At 41.9% G+C, this 17851-nt stretch overlaps 1 protein-coding gene across 1 annotated transcript in view; it reads left to right on the forward strand.

Annotated features, from left to right (window-relative positions):
• Nucleotides 1-17851, forward strand: part of MCF2L2 (MCF.2 cell line derived transforming sequence-like 2) — a gene marked incomplete at its 5' end in the record, with an annotated part of 165038 nt that overhangs the window by 132221 nt on the left and 14966 nt on the right. The window contains 5 exons of the mRNA XM_082003683.1: nucleotides 4190-4411; nucleotides 5777-5869; nucleotides 6298-6376; nucleotides 9592-9664; nucleotides 12865-12974. Coding sequence (XP_081859809.1) covers nucleotides 4190-4411; nucleotides 5777-5869; nucleotides 6298-6376; nucleotides 9592-9664; nucleotides 12865-12974 — 577 coding nt within the window. The remainder of the gene's footprint in view (nucleotides 1-4189; nucleotides 4412-5776; nucleotides 5870-6297; nucleotides 6377-9591; nucleotides 9665-12864; nucleotides 12975-17851) is intronic.

Genomic DNA, 17851 nt, shown 5'->3' on the forward strand with positions numbered 1-17851 from the left:
GCACAGCTTAGGTCTACCAAACCTGACAAACTTAAGTAAAGTATATACTTTATTCCAGCCTTCTGCACAGCTATGAGCTACACCCCTTTTGAAATATCAGTGGGGTCTTGTGCTGTATGTCTTTGCACTGAGAGTTGGGGTTAGATTAATAATATAGCATGAAGTTTTCCTGCTTAGTTTAGATTAGCAGTATATTTTTGCTAAGATTACCATGTAATTTTCAGTTTTTCCAAGTTTTCTCAAGGTAGGAGAAGCCTACTATATTCATATTTTTTGGCTGAACAGAAATAGCTCATTAGCTTTTTAATTTCTGCAACATACAAGGTCAAATCCAGCACGTGACTGTTTCTGACATTGGAAGTTCTTAGAGAATTCTTTACCAATATATCTTCTGATGGAGCAGAGATGCTATATACTTTTGAATCTTCACTGAACAAATATTAATTTCAGTAACGGAGAAGAAAATGCTGGTCTTAAAATGAAATATTTCATACTGGTATAATTGGATGTAAAAAAAGTATTGTCAGCTATGTATTTTATTTAAATGTAGAGACACAAGCCAACAGCCTAAAGTGACTCACTATGGATGAGGATTTGTCCAAATATATTTAAACTGCTACCAGTAAAACCCTTGAGAACTCTAAAACTGAATGGTAAAATAATTTTAATTCTGTATGTTTTATTCTTGTTTCTTTGTACCTGAGAATGAAAGCAAACCTGGTTCACTTTTGTAGTCAGTTTTTCTTCTAATTTTCCTACTCTTGGGAAGCTGGTTTTTTTTTTATTTAAAGCGAGTGGCAAAGCTTGTGCTCACTTTTCCATCATAGTACACAAACTTTCCGTTTGAGCAACTTTGTTTTGTGAAAAGTTTTTCCTGGAGCAGTGTAAATGAACATTTAGACATATCTCTGCTGCTTCCAGGTTTCTCCAGCCTTTCTTTTATGCACTTGCTAGGGACAGATGTCTTTGTCCTGGTGCCACTGTTCCCAGCACTCAGGGTGGTTTCGCTTGATGGGCCTTTTTGAGTTGCTGGTTGCAGTGACAGCCTGTTGGCTCCTCCTGGGGTTTCCAGCCACTGCTGCACAAGCTGGTAACTTGCACATTGCTGAACACATTACCTTGTTCAACAGTTTTATTTTGAAACCACCAAGTCTTCATTTGTATTTGCAAGAAAGATAGGACTTTTCCTCTGTGTGTGGTTGGTTTTTTTTGGTTCGAATCCATTTGGTTTCAGTAGTGAGTCTTTTACAGCCTTCTAGGTGTCAGGTGAAATAGGTTGTGAAAGCTTCTCTGACCCATTCTAGTTATGGCTAATTCTGAGTGTTTCAGAGATTAATTTTTAGAAAGACTCTTTAAAGCCTGGATATTATTATTGCAGACTTGGACCAGTCAACATGGGCATGGGAATCTCACGGATACAGCACATTTTACTTCCCTAGTTTCCACTGTTTATGATTCATCCCCAAAGAGAAAGGTAGCTTTCCTCCCATTTTTCCCAGTTTAAATGTATGTAGTTACAGCAATTTTACAAAAATTTGTTTTTAAACAGTTCCGTAAGGTATGGGCAGAAGACTTCTCCAAGAAAGGTAACATACTATCCTGAGCAGAAGAGATCTGTCCAGATTCCTATCCATGTAAATGTTGAGGTCACCCTTTTGCCTGTTCCTTACTTTAAAATCTCAGAGTAGTTTTGTACTCAGGAACTCAACAAAGCATTCCTGTTCCATTTCATCTTCTACTTGTGAATTTGCCAGCCTTCCATGAAATGCCAGATAGTAGTTCCAAGGACTAGACTTTTACCTCTGCTTTGTTAGCTGAACTGAAAGACATGACAAAGTGCAACATGGCTGCTGCATAGCCCGATACCGACAGCATTCCTGAGATGGCTGGTTACGTGATTACTAAATGGGGTGAAAGTGTGAAAGAGGATGAACCCAATAATTTCTTCTCCCCATTCCACCTGTCCCAGGTGCTCAGCTGTGATGCCAAATAAATACTGCCCATAGCTCATGAAACTGCACCCCATCTTGTGGAGCCTTTCCCACACAGGCATGATAGAAATACTTGCCTAGAACACCTTTCAGAGAAGGATATTATGCCAGCAGAAAAGCAGGTTTTATGGCAGCTGATGAATGCTCCTAAACTGCATAGGATATTCTGCTTCTTGGACTTATGTACATGCAGACTTGAGGAGCTGAACTTTTGTGTATGAAATTTCTAACATATAAGTTTGGGGTTGGTTTTGGATTTTTATTTATTTATTTTATCTTTAGGCAAAGCCACAAAAAAAGTAGAGTAAAGCTCAGAGAGCAGAAGTTTTAGAGATGTTTCCTACTATCACCCTAACATTTTTATACAATTTGGCCTGGGTAGTTTATCCACGAGTTATCCAGGACTTAAGCCATTCATATGTACCTCTCATCTTCCATAAACATGAGATACAGTGTATTGTTCTAACAGGGAATAATTATATTTGAGATAGTGATCAAATCCTCCATTTTAAATAAACTTCCTTTAGGACAAAATATTGCTGTCCACTAGCACAAGTTACCAGAAATGGTGTCCTCCTCTCTATTTGCTGCCCAGACTGAAGAGAAAGTCCAGGGCTTGTGGGCTAATATTAAAAGTCTTTTGTGGGATTGCTGCAGACTGCCATCCCTGTCCATCCTCTTCTCTCTGCAGTTGTAGCCTCCTATTTCATTTACTATAATCCCAATCCTAGATCCGAGATTGAAGAGACGGACATATCACAAGAGTTGAACTGAGCTTCTGGATCTCAGTGATGTATCGAACAGAGCCTGGAGTGACAGGAGCCTCTCACCATTGCCAGCACTATGTAGAAAATACATTCATTTGGGGTTCTTTTATTTAGCTTTACATCTCATCAATATGCTTTTCACAGGCTTGCAGTTTACATCTGCATGCACATATAAATACAAACACACAGAGTCTGTCTGCACAAATAAAAAAATCCAACTCTATGTATTAGAGATGAGAGACTGTTATGGAAATTACTGAGGTTTTTTGAATGCTTTGGAGACTAATAATACCCTGATATGGAGTAGAAAAGTACCTAATCAAACCCTGGTTTTGTAGTTGGATCTAGGGTAGAGGATGGGCAGTAAAAGGGAGAACACGTTGCAATCTGTAGTTTAAGAAATCAGATATTCCCATTTGGAGCCAACATCTTCACCTTATAATCAACAGAACATACAAATGTTGAAAATAAGCACTTTAATAATGCACTGAGCTTATTCCCTTAACTTATTATACAAAGCACTCCTAGAAAAACTTGCTGCTAGGATAATTATGTTTATTTTTGTTTGTTGAAGCCCATTACCATATAGATGTCCTCTATCCACACATTGCTACACTCTTTAGTACTGAACTGTGCTATAAATGGTTGTGCTGGTGGCATCTGAGCCAAATATTTATATCAGCTGAAGTATTTTCCCATCAGTGGTCCTCAGACAAGGGCTTTAACTTAGAAAGGTCTAGTTCCTGCTTAGGTTCACTCTCCCTCAGGTACTTTTATGGCTCCTTGGTGCACTTGCTCCCGCTTTGCCCAAGGCTCTGCAGCATTGCATAGTTTGCAGATGGTGAGCAAAACTATCGACAAAGCTTTTAAAAACTATTTTGCAATGGGAGGGAATTACACACCTACATACCTCTAGGCACTAATCTCTGTCTTCAGACATCTAAGCATCTTTTAAGGTTTTGCCCAGGGATAGTAGAAGTTCGTAGCAGAGCAGAAACTGAACCTAGATCTTTCAGAGCCAAGGCCTTTGCTTGGATATCCGGACTGCACTGGGCCTTCGTACTGCCTTGGAGTCAGAAGTCTTGAAACCTAGCTCTTGTCAGAAGATGCTTCATCAGAGAGGACAGCCTGTGTGTCAGATCCAAAGAGGTCCTGAGACAGACCTTAGGCACTAACTATGAATGGGGAGACAAACTGTGAATTATGGACATGGAAAACAATGGGTTAATGGTTATATGAAGAAACCACACAGGTTTAGCAAGGAGACATGTGCAGATGAGATTCCAGCTGTAACATGTCTACTCTCCAACACCAGGTATGCCTAGGCACATGCCTCTCTCTGGAAGCTTAAACACCACTAGGGGAAAGAACTGTGCCTGGGATTACCGCAGTTTGAACGTGATGTAGGCTCTCCTTTTCCTTGTTTGTTAGGGGGATGTCAGTGAGCTTGGCAAGCTGTTGATGCAAGGTTCCTTCAATGTGTGGACTGACCACAAGAAGGGGCACAACAAGGTGAAGGACTTGGCTAGATTCAAACCAATGCAGAGACACCTCTTCCTCTATACAAAGATGCTGCTTTTCTGCAAGAAACGGGAGGAGAACACAGATGGCCATGAGAAGACAGCTTCATACAGCTTTAAAAATTCATTAAAGGTAATAAATGTGGTAATGGTGGGGGAGAGAAATAAATCTGGTGTTTTCACAACACAGTGATGTTTCCATGAGGAGACTTGAAGAAGCTACACATATCTGGAGCTATCTTGCAACCCTGAGTAAATGAAAGCTCCCATTTAGTTTTGATCTGGAGACAGACTCAGCCATATGTCCTGCAACTCCAAATGCGAACCTTGGTTTTGCAACTTGATACAAAAGGGCACCTTGTGTTTTCTTGCCCAGCATCCCATAAAGAGAAGCAAGACTGAATGGATCTGCATCTCTCATTGTTCTGCTCATGAGCATCCTCCAAGTTCAGTTCTACTGCAAGTTTTACTATTGACATCAGTCGAGCAGGTATATTCTCGGACAGTAATAGCTACAGATGAATCAGAGTACAGTAGAAGTGCCCTTTTATTTGCAAGAGTGACATTTCCAGATATGAGTCAGGACATTTTCTGTTAAGATGAGATTCACAAGTAGGGCAAATTTTCCCTTTAAGCACATTGGTGTGACACTTGTGACTTCAGACAACTAACGCCAGTCAAGTGTAATGCTGCAAAGTTATTACAGGGTAAGCAGACAGGATTTGTAATGGAACCTGGTTCAAGGAGTGAACCAATTCATATAAATGTTTGAAGTTTCCTTCTGTGGAGATAGCAGGAATGATGACATAAAGCTGTTTAAATCTTCAAATCTAATGCTGAGGCAAATCAGAACGAGGGCGATGAACAAATACAGGAAGAAGATGGGAAGCTGCTAAGTATAGTAACAGCTGGACTTCAAAATTGTGGTTAAGAATCTATCATTTAAGAAACCTAGAATTATTTTCTTCAGCTCCTTGTTCATCTTGCCTAGTTAGGCACTTAGCTCCTTGCTCACCTTTTTTAATTTTCCTGAAACTATATTGAATTTTTTTGTGTTGTCTGGATTTGCAGATGAGTTGTTAAATCTCACAAAGTCCTTTTCCATGCCTTTTCTTCTCCCACCTCAGCAAGTCAGTGGTGGCAAGTTGAAAATACCATCTTTCTCAAACTGAAAATTTGTATAGGTGGACAAAGCCAGGATAGGCTTGAAAACTGACCTACAGTTCAAGCAAAAAAAAGCAAAGAGGAGAAGCTGATGATCAGACATTAACCTGTGTTACTTTTGAGCACTTGTTTTTTTTAATTTTTCCTGTAGCAATCAAAAAGGTGAATGATAAATTAGATGTTGAGAAGTAACACGTTCTGAATTTTACTTTTAATGACTCCCTAAGGTGCAGAAGTGAATGTAGCCTTTTAAAAATGCTTCTCAGAGGATAAACAGTGTAAAGTCTATTGACACTTTCTAGATTCCAGCTGTTTATTTTCTGTTTTGTAACAGATGAGCACTGTGGGCATTACAGAAAATGTAAAAGGGGATAACAAGAAGTTTGAGATCTGGTATAATGGCAGAGAAGAGGTCTATATCATTCAGGTAACAACAATCCTTTTTTTTTTTTTTGCAAGGACTATACTTCCTTTTAATTGAATTGTTTTTAAGAAAGTTTTCAGTTTCATGACTTTTGCTGTCCTATACACTCAAGAAACAATAGCCATTGGAAGATTCATTGTTGTGTTGGCACTGCAATTACCAATTTATCATTGTGAAAATGATCATGATTTTGTGTCACAGAGGAAACAAAGTAGTGGAAAATTACTTGGAACACTGGACAGAAAAGCAAGGACAGAACCTTACATGCATGGTAACTTTTCCATCTTGAAGAGCATCCTCTGCTTTGCTCAAAGCTGGCCACAGTGTTCCATTCCTTGGGAAAATTGAGAGCAAATGTAGGTCAGGGCAGCCAAGTGATTTGCAGCACGTTTTAACTAGATCTGCTTTGCCTTTTCCTCTTGTGTTCTCAGGCATCTTCTGTTGAGCTGAAAAACACCTGGATTTCAGAGATTCGCAAAGTCCTGACAGGACAACTTGAAGCATGTAGAGGTAGGACACAGAGAGCGAGATCTGGTAATGTTGCCTTCCTTCTGTAGCTGTGTGTGACAACATGGAGCTCGGAGGAGTTCCAGTGCCGTCCAGTACCACCAGTGAAATCAGCAAGAAAAAATCTTCTGTGCAAGTATCAGTTGGTGGTTGCAGCATTGCTGGGATTTAAACCCTTGTCCCGATCAAAGATAATCTCTTAGAACTTCAGAAATAGCATGAATAATTATTCCATTCACAGTTACTCAGAGGAACATGATTTTCCTCTGTTCTCCCTCTCAAGTCACAACCTTAGAAACATCTATTTACATCAGCATGTGAGGAGATGGGGTCTCAGCCTTCACTCTGTGCATTCTCACAAGACCTGACACAGAAGATCTCCTTCCACATACATGACTGGACACAGCAACTGTTCCTCTCTGTCCTATTGTTTGTTGTGCGTTGTGGGGTTTTTGAGGGTTTTTATTTTAAAACTTGTCACCCACCTTATGTTTTAAATGTCAGTCAGTTATCCCATCTTTTTATCTTAGTGACCTCCCTGTAAAACACAATTAATGACATTTCCCTCTCTCACAGAGATGTCACTATGAAGGTGATTTGTCACACGCTCAACACATGAATGATTGAACCCTCATAAGTACCTAAAGTAACGACGCCCTTTTTTATGTAAGATATTGAACTTAAGAAAGACACAATTCAGTTAGGTTATTCCAGATAGTAAGAGAACATAGTGATGAAAGGTATCTGAGATAATATTCTGTTTGTTAACAAGAATGTACAGAGTCCTAAAAGCCATTTTTCAGGCTCTCTTAGGAAAAAAAACCCACAACATGGCAGTGTCCAACAGAGACTTTTCCTCGGCCCTGGCATTACTTCTCACCTTGTTCTGTCATTTTCTGCTTCTCTCCTACACACCCCTCTCTTTAAAGCAATGCTGGCAAAGCCTCTCCACCCACATCCTTCAGATTCCTAAGCAGACTTTGTCCTAGGTGGAAACCTGTGCCTGTGCTTTAACTGTAGAGGTCACCTTTATTTTAATTGTCTGTTTCACAAAGACAATGAGTTCTTACAGTCTCCTTAAATGGAGGGAAACAACTATCCACATTAGCCTCAGCAATTTAATCCAACCCATGACAACATACTTATTTACAATGCTTACTACTCAGTTCTTTAGTTACAATTCTTGTCTTCATCCTTTCTCCTTTTTATTCTGAATTTCACTGTGGTCAGTTCAGCAGGAACTGCTGGGGAAAGAACTCAAGATTGTTATCAGTGCAGTTTCAGGACTTGATCTAGGGACTCTCTGATATGATTTGTAATATTTACTTCTGAAGTATAAAAGCTGGCTTTACTTAGGCTACCACAGCAGAGAAGAGTAGCTTAGGGAGAAAATGTATGTGTTTAATAGGATAGAGTGCTAATCTTCCATGTGTGTTTCTAGGCAAAGAAAATGAAGCTGATGAGCATTTGTGAAATCTTTGTAGCACAAAGATTTATATGCTGTAGTTACTATGCATTTTTCCAGAGAAATCTGCAGGAATCAAAATGAAAAGTTTTTGAAAATATTTATATTTTGGTACTCTTTATTGTTTTGTCTTAAGATCATAGGATCCTAGAATATTTCAGGTTTCAAGGGACCTCAGGACATCATAGTCCAACATCCTGCTCAAAGCAGAGTTAGTTATTGGTCAAAACCAAGTTATTCAAGACTTTATCCAGTCTGATCTTGAGAACATCTAAGGATGACTTTCATCCTACTCTATGAGCAAAGTCAAGCTTTCCTTCATTATGAATCCAGCAGAACAGCAGTCAGAGGGCAGAAATTGTCTTATATGCTATTGCAGCTCTTCCCATTGCCTTTTCCCAAGTGATCACATGAATCAAAGCCCTTATTACAATACTGATGGCAGGAAGCAAATGCTTTGTCCTGTGGTTTTAAACAGTTGTTTCTATTTCCAGTGACTCATGAAACAAGAGGCCTTAATTCATGCTTAATCCAAGACTGGATATTTCTCCAACTGTGCATTGTAATGAGAGAAGGAAGAGGGATACATTTGTTTGTCTGGGCTGTTTTTAATGACTGTTGTTAGGAGTTGCAAAGGAGGTTGGAATGTTGGAAGGAACCAGCTGAGATGAATGACTGAGTAAAGGGCAAAGAAGGTGGCCAAAGGTATGTGATAAATAGTTTAACATATGGGTCATCAGTGTCCAAACACTTAGTGTATATACACCCCCTATCGTATATTGCAGTGAGCATGGTATGATGACAAGGCTTTGGGTAACACCTTGATCCGTCACCCCGAAGAGCATAACTGTCTCTTCCAGGCAAAGGAATAAGGATGCACCTTAAGGGATTTGTGCAAGGCTGTGAATCAGTTGCCAAAACCAGGAATGGAGCTACTTCTGATGCCCCACCCAGAGTGCTCCTTTCTCCCAGCATTCCCACACACAAAGGACCTTAAGTTTAATCGTTCAGTGCTGCTCCTGTCCCCTTGTCTGTTCTCCTTTCATTGACAGGAGCTTCATCTTCTTCCAGAGTGAAATAGCCCTAGGATCTCAGCAATCTGAGAGTTTGAAAGCAGCTCCTTCCATTGCCTCCTCACTTCTCAGTGTCTAACTCTCCTGGCCCTGAAAACCAGGTTGTCAGCATCTTTCTTATCATCTTTCTCCACTCAGCAGTTAGTGGACATAGGTACAAATGAGTCTGTTGCTACCTTGCAGCTATGCAGAAAGAGTGAACAAGTGGCACCTGAGTAACATTTTATTATTGCTGTTTGTCCAAGACGCTGAGCAAAAGCATTCTTCAGAGGGATGGGGATACATTCTACTAGATGGCTGTGTGTGCAAAAGGACTGATGTACATGTGTTGCTAAATCCAGACAAATCTCTGAGCCACAAAACTTGTAATGTATTCTGGGAAAAATGCCAACATGTCCATTCTCTAGATCCAAGTTGTGCAGTGAGCTAGGAAGAGGTACAGAGGAAAGAGAAGGTGGTAGGGGAAGAAATCTCTTCTGCACTGAAAAAATATGGGTAGAAGAGCTGTTTGCGTGACCAAAGTTTTCAGCCTTTAAGATCACCTTTCTGTTCAAGTACGAGTATTCATACTTTGATTTTTGACTGCAGCAGCAGTCAAAATCTCTTGTATTTCTCACTCTCTCTCCCACCTTCTATGCAAACAATGAAGCAACTTATGCAATTTCTTTTTACTTTAACAGAAGCAAGTCAACTGCACCAAAGAATCACTGAGAGTGTATACCATGCACCAATGGATTCCTCCAATGCAAGCAGGTAATGACAGCTATCATAGCATATCTGGGCCATGTTTTGTCTTGCCTGTGTGCTTTTGCAGTGCATAAATTCTTAGTTTTCTGTGTTTGTCTTCCTGGGTACGAACTTACTTGATTGTCTTAAAATTCTTTAAAGACATGTACCTGTACATAAAGGTTTTGCTCATGGGGAAAGTAAAAATCACAATGCAGAATTCATTTCAAAGCTGATAATTTGGTTTTACAAAAGAACCATATGCTGTGGATTAACTCAAGTTTAGACAAAATGTGTTGGAACATTTCCAGGATGTTCAATAGAGCTGTCAGCAAATTTTTGTAATGACCCAATTGCTGGGCAAGTTTAATGCAAGTTGGCATGGGATATATCTGTAAAATTTTAGCAGGATCAATGAAACCAAGAGATCCCAGGTAACACAGCCAACCTTTGAGAGTTGTGCAACTTGATGCTACAAATTCTAAACAGATGCAGTGCTGTTCATCTCTACCATATTTTTTCTAGGCTTCGTTACATTTGCTTTGTTTAAGGTTTAAGCTGAAAAGGTTTAAGGGTGAAAAACCTATCCACCTTGGGGATAGGAGAAAATTGTTCCAATGAAATATGAAATGCAATCACAAAAATGTTTCAAGTCAATCCAAATGTATGTCCCTCTTATAAGGCTCTTCAAGTGAGAATTTTTAGAGCACAAATTATAGACAAAATATGGCAACAGAAAATTAATTAACTCCAGGAAGAAAGGCCATGTGATTAGCTATTTGTCCTAGAGTGGATTAAACCAAAGGAAAAATGAAGTGCTTGTTGTCCTCACTCTGCCAACTATGCCATAGGAGGAGACGTTAGAAGTTTCTGCTCCAAATGCTGGGTTATTATAGAGACAGGAAGAATATAGTAAGTCTTCATGAAAGAACAAAGTCCTGGGCTTTCATGAGTGAAACAAAGTACAGAGTGTCCTATTGGCTTTTATAAACTGAGGCCACCTTGGTCCTCTGTAATACGTGTCTCAAAGAGAAGTAAGGACGGGCTAATTGCAGCACGAGGTAGCTTTGCACTGGCTGATGTGAAAGAGTGGATCCAGAATTCTTCAGACTGTGGAGCCCTTTCTGCAGCCTCTTTTGGGATGCTGGGTGGTGGCAAGGAGAGAAAGGAAGAAGCTAGACTTTGTGACAGCCACCCAGATGGGCATAGTCTGTGTTTATGACTGACATGACTAAGCAGCCCCAGTTGTGAAAGGTGCTACAAGTAAGCCAGTGACAGTATTAGCTAAAGAGCAATCGGCATCATCAGTGCTCTGCCAGTGGTTGAAGGCTGGTTAATTATTGAGATTTTATCTAACTAATAGACACTCTCTACTGGGTTGCCCATGTGTAACAATGACTCTTCTGTTTATTTGGAATTGTCAAACCTGTACTGTGACATTGGGAAAATCTGTTTGCAGGACACTCTCCCCTCCCCAAGCCATATCTGTTCAATGACAAAGACCATCCTCTTCACTTTTTTATATACCACTGCAGCACTTGGGGCTGCAATTCCAGCACTTGAGGCCTGACTCAGGACTGGAGCTGAGATCTCTGCAAAAGAGACACTTAGAGCCAGTGCCCTTAATACAGGTGTTTATTGAATGTCCCTAAGTCCTGTTCGATATATTGAAATGATCTCTCTGTAAATTCTTCCTCAAAGTTTCAGTGCTTAAACCTAAAATGAGATGCCCTGTGGTATCTATTGCTGCTGTCTCTCTTTCAAGGGATGGCTGCTGCATTTCAGCGATAACGAAATAATCCTTTTGTATTGTTTTCTAATCTGTTTAAATATATGAAACTTCAATAGACTATTGTTCTAACGGTTTAACTATCTGCTTTCGTGGAAATGACTGATTCAGTCATGCATCTATGTAAAAATATCCTGTGCACATAGATACACACCAACACTCGGAGTTTTACTGCATACGCTGTTTCAGAGAAGCTCGAGTGTTTTCTTGGTGTCTTTCTCACAGCTGTAAATCTTTAACTCTATCAGCTGCACGTTTCACAGTTATCTCAGCCTAGCTGGAAAGGAACAGAGAAAAAAGAATAAGGAAATGTGAGTGTGCTTTGGATTTGTTCCCATATTTATTTTGAGCCTCATTTTGTACCTGACATCAGGCTGCAAAATCACATTTTGATTTAGTACAGGAGGTAGCAGAGACCTCTGTTAAGGTTCCATCAGGAACAGGTCAGAGGTTCAAATACAAAGCAATGAGTCCCAGGCTGCCTTGTAGTTATCAAATGTATTCATAGATCTCTAGTGTTCCAAATGTTTTTAAGTTTTTAGTGATATTTTGGACCTTCCCTTACAGCAAGACAAATGCTATGAATGTTAAGTATAACAGTTCATATGGTAATTGTAAACAGCAATGTAATTGCTGATGCATGTTAATAATGAGCATTTTGTGAAAGAGTATTTCAAGTGTGTAGATACAATGCAATGTGTGGAACATTCAGTCTGCCAAGGATAACAGCCAAACACTCAACTAAACTGCCAGACAATAGCAAAACAATGAGGATAAGAACCATGAGAAAACCTTGCAGCTCGAATGTCCTACAAACCTGGTGCAGGGGGTCATTCCCATTATGGACAGCAAGGCTGTGCAAATCTGTGCAAATCTGTGCAAATCTGGCAAGATGGATCCCCTCGTCTGTGGTTCAGCTGTAGACAGGGATATCCCGCTTGGATTCATGTTTTCAAAGGGCAGAAGAAACAGAAGTTGAGGGATCCTGGAGCCATGGAATCCATATGTTCCCCTGTGCATGGTATGACCTCTATGTGACCATCCAGTATCTATTTCTCTCCAAATACAATTATGCTGCAAAGGATGGAAAACTGGGCTCCTCTTTTCTAACCTGGTTTCCCACTCCTTTATTCCAAATCTGTTGGACTTGCAAAAAGAGCTTGTGCAGACAACCAGTTTCTTCTTCCATTTTTCCCTTTTCAGCTCTCACTAAGGACACACCTTACTGTGTGGTGTGGAAAGGAGGCAAGGGCTAGAATGGGTTTTTCCACCATACGTGCCTGCACAGATGCAGAATTCTATAGCACAGAGAATTTTAAAACTTGCCCTTTATTCCTTAGGCTTCTGTATCTGAGGGTAAAAAAGAATGCTTAGTGCTCAGTGCTCCATTAGGTATTAAGCAGGAACGTAACTATTTTTGTATTTCTTTTGTCCAAAGGTATAGCAGGAAGTCATCGAGTATATATGAAAACAAATCTGAGACATCAAACGTGGAAGCATCTAACAATAAAAACAGGAATTCCAGTCCCAGTGCCAGACAAAAGAGAGGTAGGAGTTCTGAGACAGAGGTTTTTGCTTCCAAAGGGTAATATTTTTATTTTTGCACACTCATTTCTGGAGTTTGAAGAGGATACTTTAAATGTATGTTGTTTAAACCCAACATCAAAAAAACAATGCTACAAAGCTGAGTGAGTGTACTGTGAAATTTCCTGAACACCAAAAAGCGTTACCAGTTTAGGATTTTTTTAAGTCTGAGTTTTGATGCATTACAGCGCTCTTCATACGAATTGTGTTTTTTAAAAATAGAATTTGGGGGGCAATCACAGAATCACAGAATCACTAGGTTGGAAAGGACCTTTAAGATCATCAAGTCCAACCATTAATCCAGAACCACCATGTCCCCTAAACCATGTCCTGAAGCGCCACATCCACACGTTTTTTGAACACTTCCAGGGATGGCGACTCCACCACCTCCCTGGGCAGCCTGTTCCAATGCCTGACCACCCTCTCAGTGAAGAAATTTTTCCTAATATCCAATCTAAACCTCCCCTGGCGCAACTTGAGGCCATTTCCTCTTGTCCTATCACTAGTTACTTGGGAGAAGAGACCAACACCCTCATCACCACAACCCCCTTTCAGGTAGTTGTAGAGAGCGATAAGGTCTCCCCTCAGCCTCCTCTTCTCCAGACTAAACAACCCCAGTTCCCTCAGCCGCTCCTCATAAGACATGTGCTCCGGCCCCCTCACCAGCTTCGTTGCCCTTCTCTGGACACGCTCCAGCACCTCAACATCCTTCTTGTAGTGAGGGGCCCAAAACTGAACACAGGATTCAAGGTGCGGCCTCACCAGTGCCGAGTACAGGGGCACAATCACTTCCCTGCTCCTGCTGGCCACACTATTTCTGATACAGGCCAGGACGCTGTTGGCCTTCTTGGCCACCTGGGCACACTGCCGGCTCATATTCAGCCGGCTGTCAACCAGCACCCCCAGGTCCCTTTCCGCCGGGCTGCTCTCCAGCCACTCCTCCCCAAGCCTGTAGCATTGCATGGGGTTGTTGTGGCCAAAGTGCAGGACCCTGCACTTGGCCTTATTAAACCTCATACAGTTGGCCTCTGCCCATTGATCCAGCCTGTCCAGATCCCTCTGCAGAGCCCTCCTACCCTCCAGCAGATCAACACTCCCACTCAGCTTGGTGTCATCTGCAAACTTACTGAGGGAGCACTCGATTCCCTCATCCAGATCATCTATAAAGATATTGAACAAGACTGGTCCCAGAACCGAGCCCTGGGGAACACCACTCGTGACCGGCCGCCAGCCGGATTTAACGCCATTCACCACAACTCTCTGGGCTCGGCCATCCAGCCAGTTCCTCACCCAGCAAAGAGTAAACCCGTCTAAGCCTCGAGCCGCCAGTTTCTCCAGGAGAATGCTGTGGGAGACGCTGTCAAAGGCTTTACTAAAGTCCAGGTAGACAACGTCCACAGCCTTTCCCTCATCCACTAGGCGGGTCACCTGGTCATAGAAGGAGATCAGGTTGGTCAAGCAGGACCTGCCTTTCATGAACCCATGCTGGCTGGGCCTGATCCTTTGGCTGTTCTGCAGATGCCCTGTGAGCACTCTCAAAACCAACCGCTCCATAATCTTCCCTGGAACAGAGGTCAGGCTGACAGGCCTGTAGTTCCCAGGATCCTCCTTCCGGCCTTTCTTGTAGACGGGTGTCACATTGGCAAGCCTAAATAGTGTGCATATTTTAGCCTTCTATATCCTGACTAAGTTGATTTCTAGCCATATTTAATTTTAAGATTGTCTATGGACTTTGCTAACTAATTTCCTTGTTTTATGCCAAAGAGATTTGTTTTGCCTGCTTTGTGTATAGGTTCCCCTCTAGTGTATAGTAAATAAACACACATGCACTCACAGAAAGTCCCTCCATCATTTGAGGGCATAAATACAATAGATGTATTGAATACAATGTAGGTTAAAATGAGCACTAAAAAGAAACTGGATCTCATCTGGCAGTAGCAGGAACAGAAAAACTTTCAACAGTAGTTTCTCTTTTAGGTAGTACTTTGAAATGCTAGAGCAAAGACTTTTATAATAATATAAAAAAGTGTGACGTCTTAAAAGAAGAGATAAATGTCCAAAGGCTTAAAGTAACAGCAGGCCCCTTTATAAATATAGTAAAAAAAAAAGTGGAATATTTTTTCTTTGAAAAATAGGCTCTTCACCAAAAGTTTTATCACTACAATAATGCATCGTTCTGGGGAGATAGTTATAGATTCTTCATTAAAAAATCCAATGTTAAAAACCTGTTTCAGTACAAATTTCTTTTTAAAAAATATAGGTTTTTAAAATTAAAAAAAGTTGAAAAGCAGTCTTTCATTCGACATTCATAAAACCGCATTTAAAATTTTGTTTCAGGAAATTTTTTGGTGTGTTTCAACTGGTCCAGCTTGCACAGGAGTGTGGGAACTGGGATCACCCTATACGCTGATTGTCATTCTTCTGTCCTTTGCTTTCCCGTGACCAGCCCCCCCGGGCTCTGGCTGTAGCTCCCGCTGGCTCAGCCGAGCGCCGCCTCACCCGCTGGCACGCGGCGGCTCCCGCAGAGCCGGCCAGCGCGTCACCGCTGCGCGGGTTCTGGGTGCGCGTGCGCACCCTAGGCTGCCAAAAGGCGCTCGGAAGCGCGTCCGCGGAAGAGCTCTCCGGCTCCGGATGTCCCACCAACACTTTGTGTCCCGGTGAGGCACCTCTAGTTGGGACTCCGCAGGGGCTGAACTCACCTGAAACGTGTACAGTTGGGTCCTGCTTCCAAAGGCGCAGGGGAATGGTGCTGCGGGGCGCAGGGGAGGGCACGGGCTGCGGTTCACATGCAGCATGGTGGCTAGTGCTCTGCCAAAACTGTCTCTTTTGTGCCACCTACTGACTCTAATACTCCCAATAGCTATGCAGTTAATCTGAACACATGATTTTAAAGTACAGTTTGCTTTCAATAGTACAGAGTGGGGGGAACACTATTAGCAAGATAGTTCAGTTTCGTTATTCTTATGAATAAGTGTGTATGATTGAGTTATCTACATATAAAACAGTGTTTTGTGTGAACCTGATTGGTAGAGTCACTGGCTTGAAGCCACATGGGAGCTGAGTCCTGCAGGAACCTCTGGAGACTACGTAATCGAACTGCCCTGCTCAAAGTAGGGTCAGCTGGAGCAAGTTGCTCAGGGCTGTATCCAGGTGGGTTCTGAATATCTCCAAGAATGGAGACTCCACAACCTCCTTCGGGACGCTGTCCCAGGCTTTAACCACCTTCACAGTAAAAAAATTTTTTTCGTATTTTTAAACGGAATTTCCCATATTTCAATTTGTGCCCATTGACTCTCATCCTGTCACTGTGCTCCACTGAGAAATGTCTACCTCCATCTTCTTTACTTGCTCCCATCAGGAATCTATATACATTGGTAAGATGCCCCTGAGCCTTTTCTTCTAGAGGCTGAACAATCCCAGGTCTCTCACTCTCTCCTCACATAAGCTACTGCAATCTCTTAATCATCTTCATGGCCTCTCACTGGATTCACTCAAGTATGTCCATGTCTCTCTTGTACTGGGGAACGCAGGACAGGTCACAGCACTCCAGATGTGTCTCACCTTGGGCTCAGTAGAAGGGAAGCATCACCTTCCTGGACCTGCTGGCAAGGCTCTGCCTAACACAGCCCAGGATGCTGTTGGCTGCCTTTGCCACAAGTGTGCGTTGCAGGCTCATGTGCAACCTGTTGCCCATCAGGACCTAGTCCTTATTATGTTTGGAAATGGTTTCCAGGATTATTTGGTGTAACTGCAGAATGAACGAGAAGGTTTGAAATAACTCAGGTGGAGACATGTCATTAGAGACCAATCTCTAATAATTGTCTGATGCTGGAAAGCTGTGGGGACTTGTGAAATCCTAAGGGGTCCTTCAGTGAAGTGATATAATTGCATAGCTGAAGAACTAGCATATAAACCTTCCCCCTATACACATTTGTACTTGCTGCATGACTCTGTGATAATGAAATACTATGGATTTTCTTGCTCCATGCAAACAGAAAGTAGCGTGTTTTATATACCTGTTCCTGGATTCTTTATAAGCTACAGCATCTTTACAAAGTTTGCCTCGCAGTGGGAGCAGCCACGGCAGGTAATGGCTCTTAGGCCAACACAGGCAGTCTGAAAGCCAAAAACGCTTCCCAGTGCACATGGGCACAGCCCCACAGCCGAAACTGCTGCTCCTCACCAGATGCACCTGCCTGGCCCAAAGCTGGCATCAGGCCACCGGGTGGAAGGAGCTGAACCACACCATTATAATACTTTTGTATTGTTAAAATCTGTTCATCTCACACCCACCTATGCTTGCGGTCACTTCGGATCCTGGATTATCTTGGCTGCAAATCAGGAAGTGATGGGATGCGCTTTCCTTTGGAAGCACAGCTTGTCTGTCTGTTGCTTGTCCGTCAAGTGTGGATTCACTGTCTCTTCATGTTCCCATTGTACCTCTGGTCTTCATTTGTGCCTCTAATGATTTTCATTTGGCAGTGTATGAAATACAGAGGAAAAAGCTAGTGGTTAAATCCTAAGGCACAGAACCAGGCAGCCAACACGTGGCTTTTCTCCTGCTCCTTTGCAATAAATCTTCTGCATGCTACCTGCTCACGTGACGAAAGGGGCAGATGCAGAATTTGGCAGGAATGCATGGATCTAGGGGTTTGATCTCAGTCCACCTCTTTCCTGCAATGCAAGTAACTGAGTATTTTTCAAATCCAGGGCCTTGAGACCTAGATCCATCCGTGGCTTACCTCAGGCGACTGTCAAGTGGCACAGATGGTTTATTCATGTAGAAGCCTGGCATGTAAGCTTTGGTGGCATGGCACTCCTTATACCCCAGCAAATCATGA

The sequence above is a fragment of the Phaethon aethereus genome (genome assembly GCF_964289735.1).
Source record: "Phaethon aethereus genome assembly, chromosome: 9".
NCBI classification, from domain to species: domain Eukaryota; kingdom Metazoa; phylum Chordata; class Aves; order Phaethontiformes; family Phaethontidae; genus Phaethon; species Phaethon aethereus.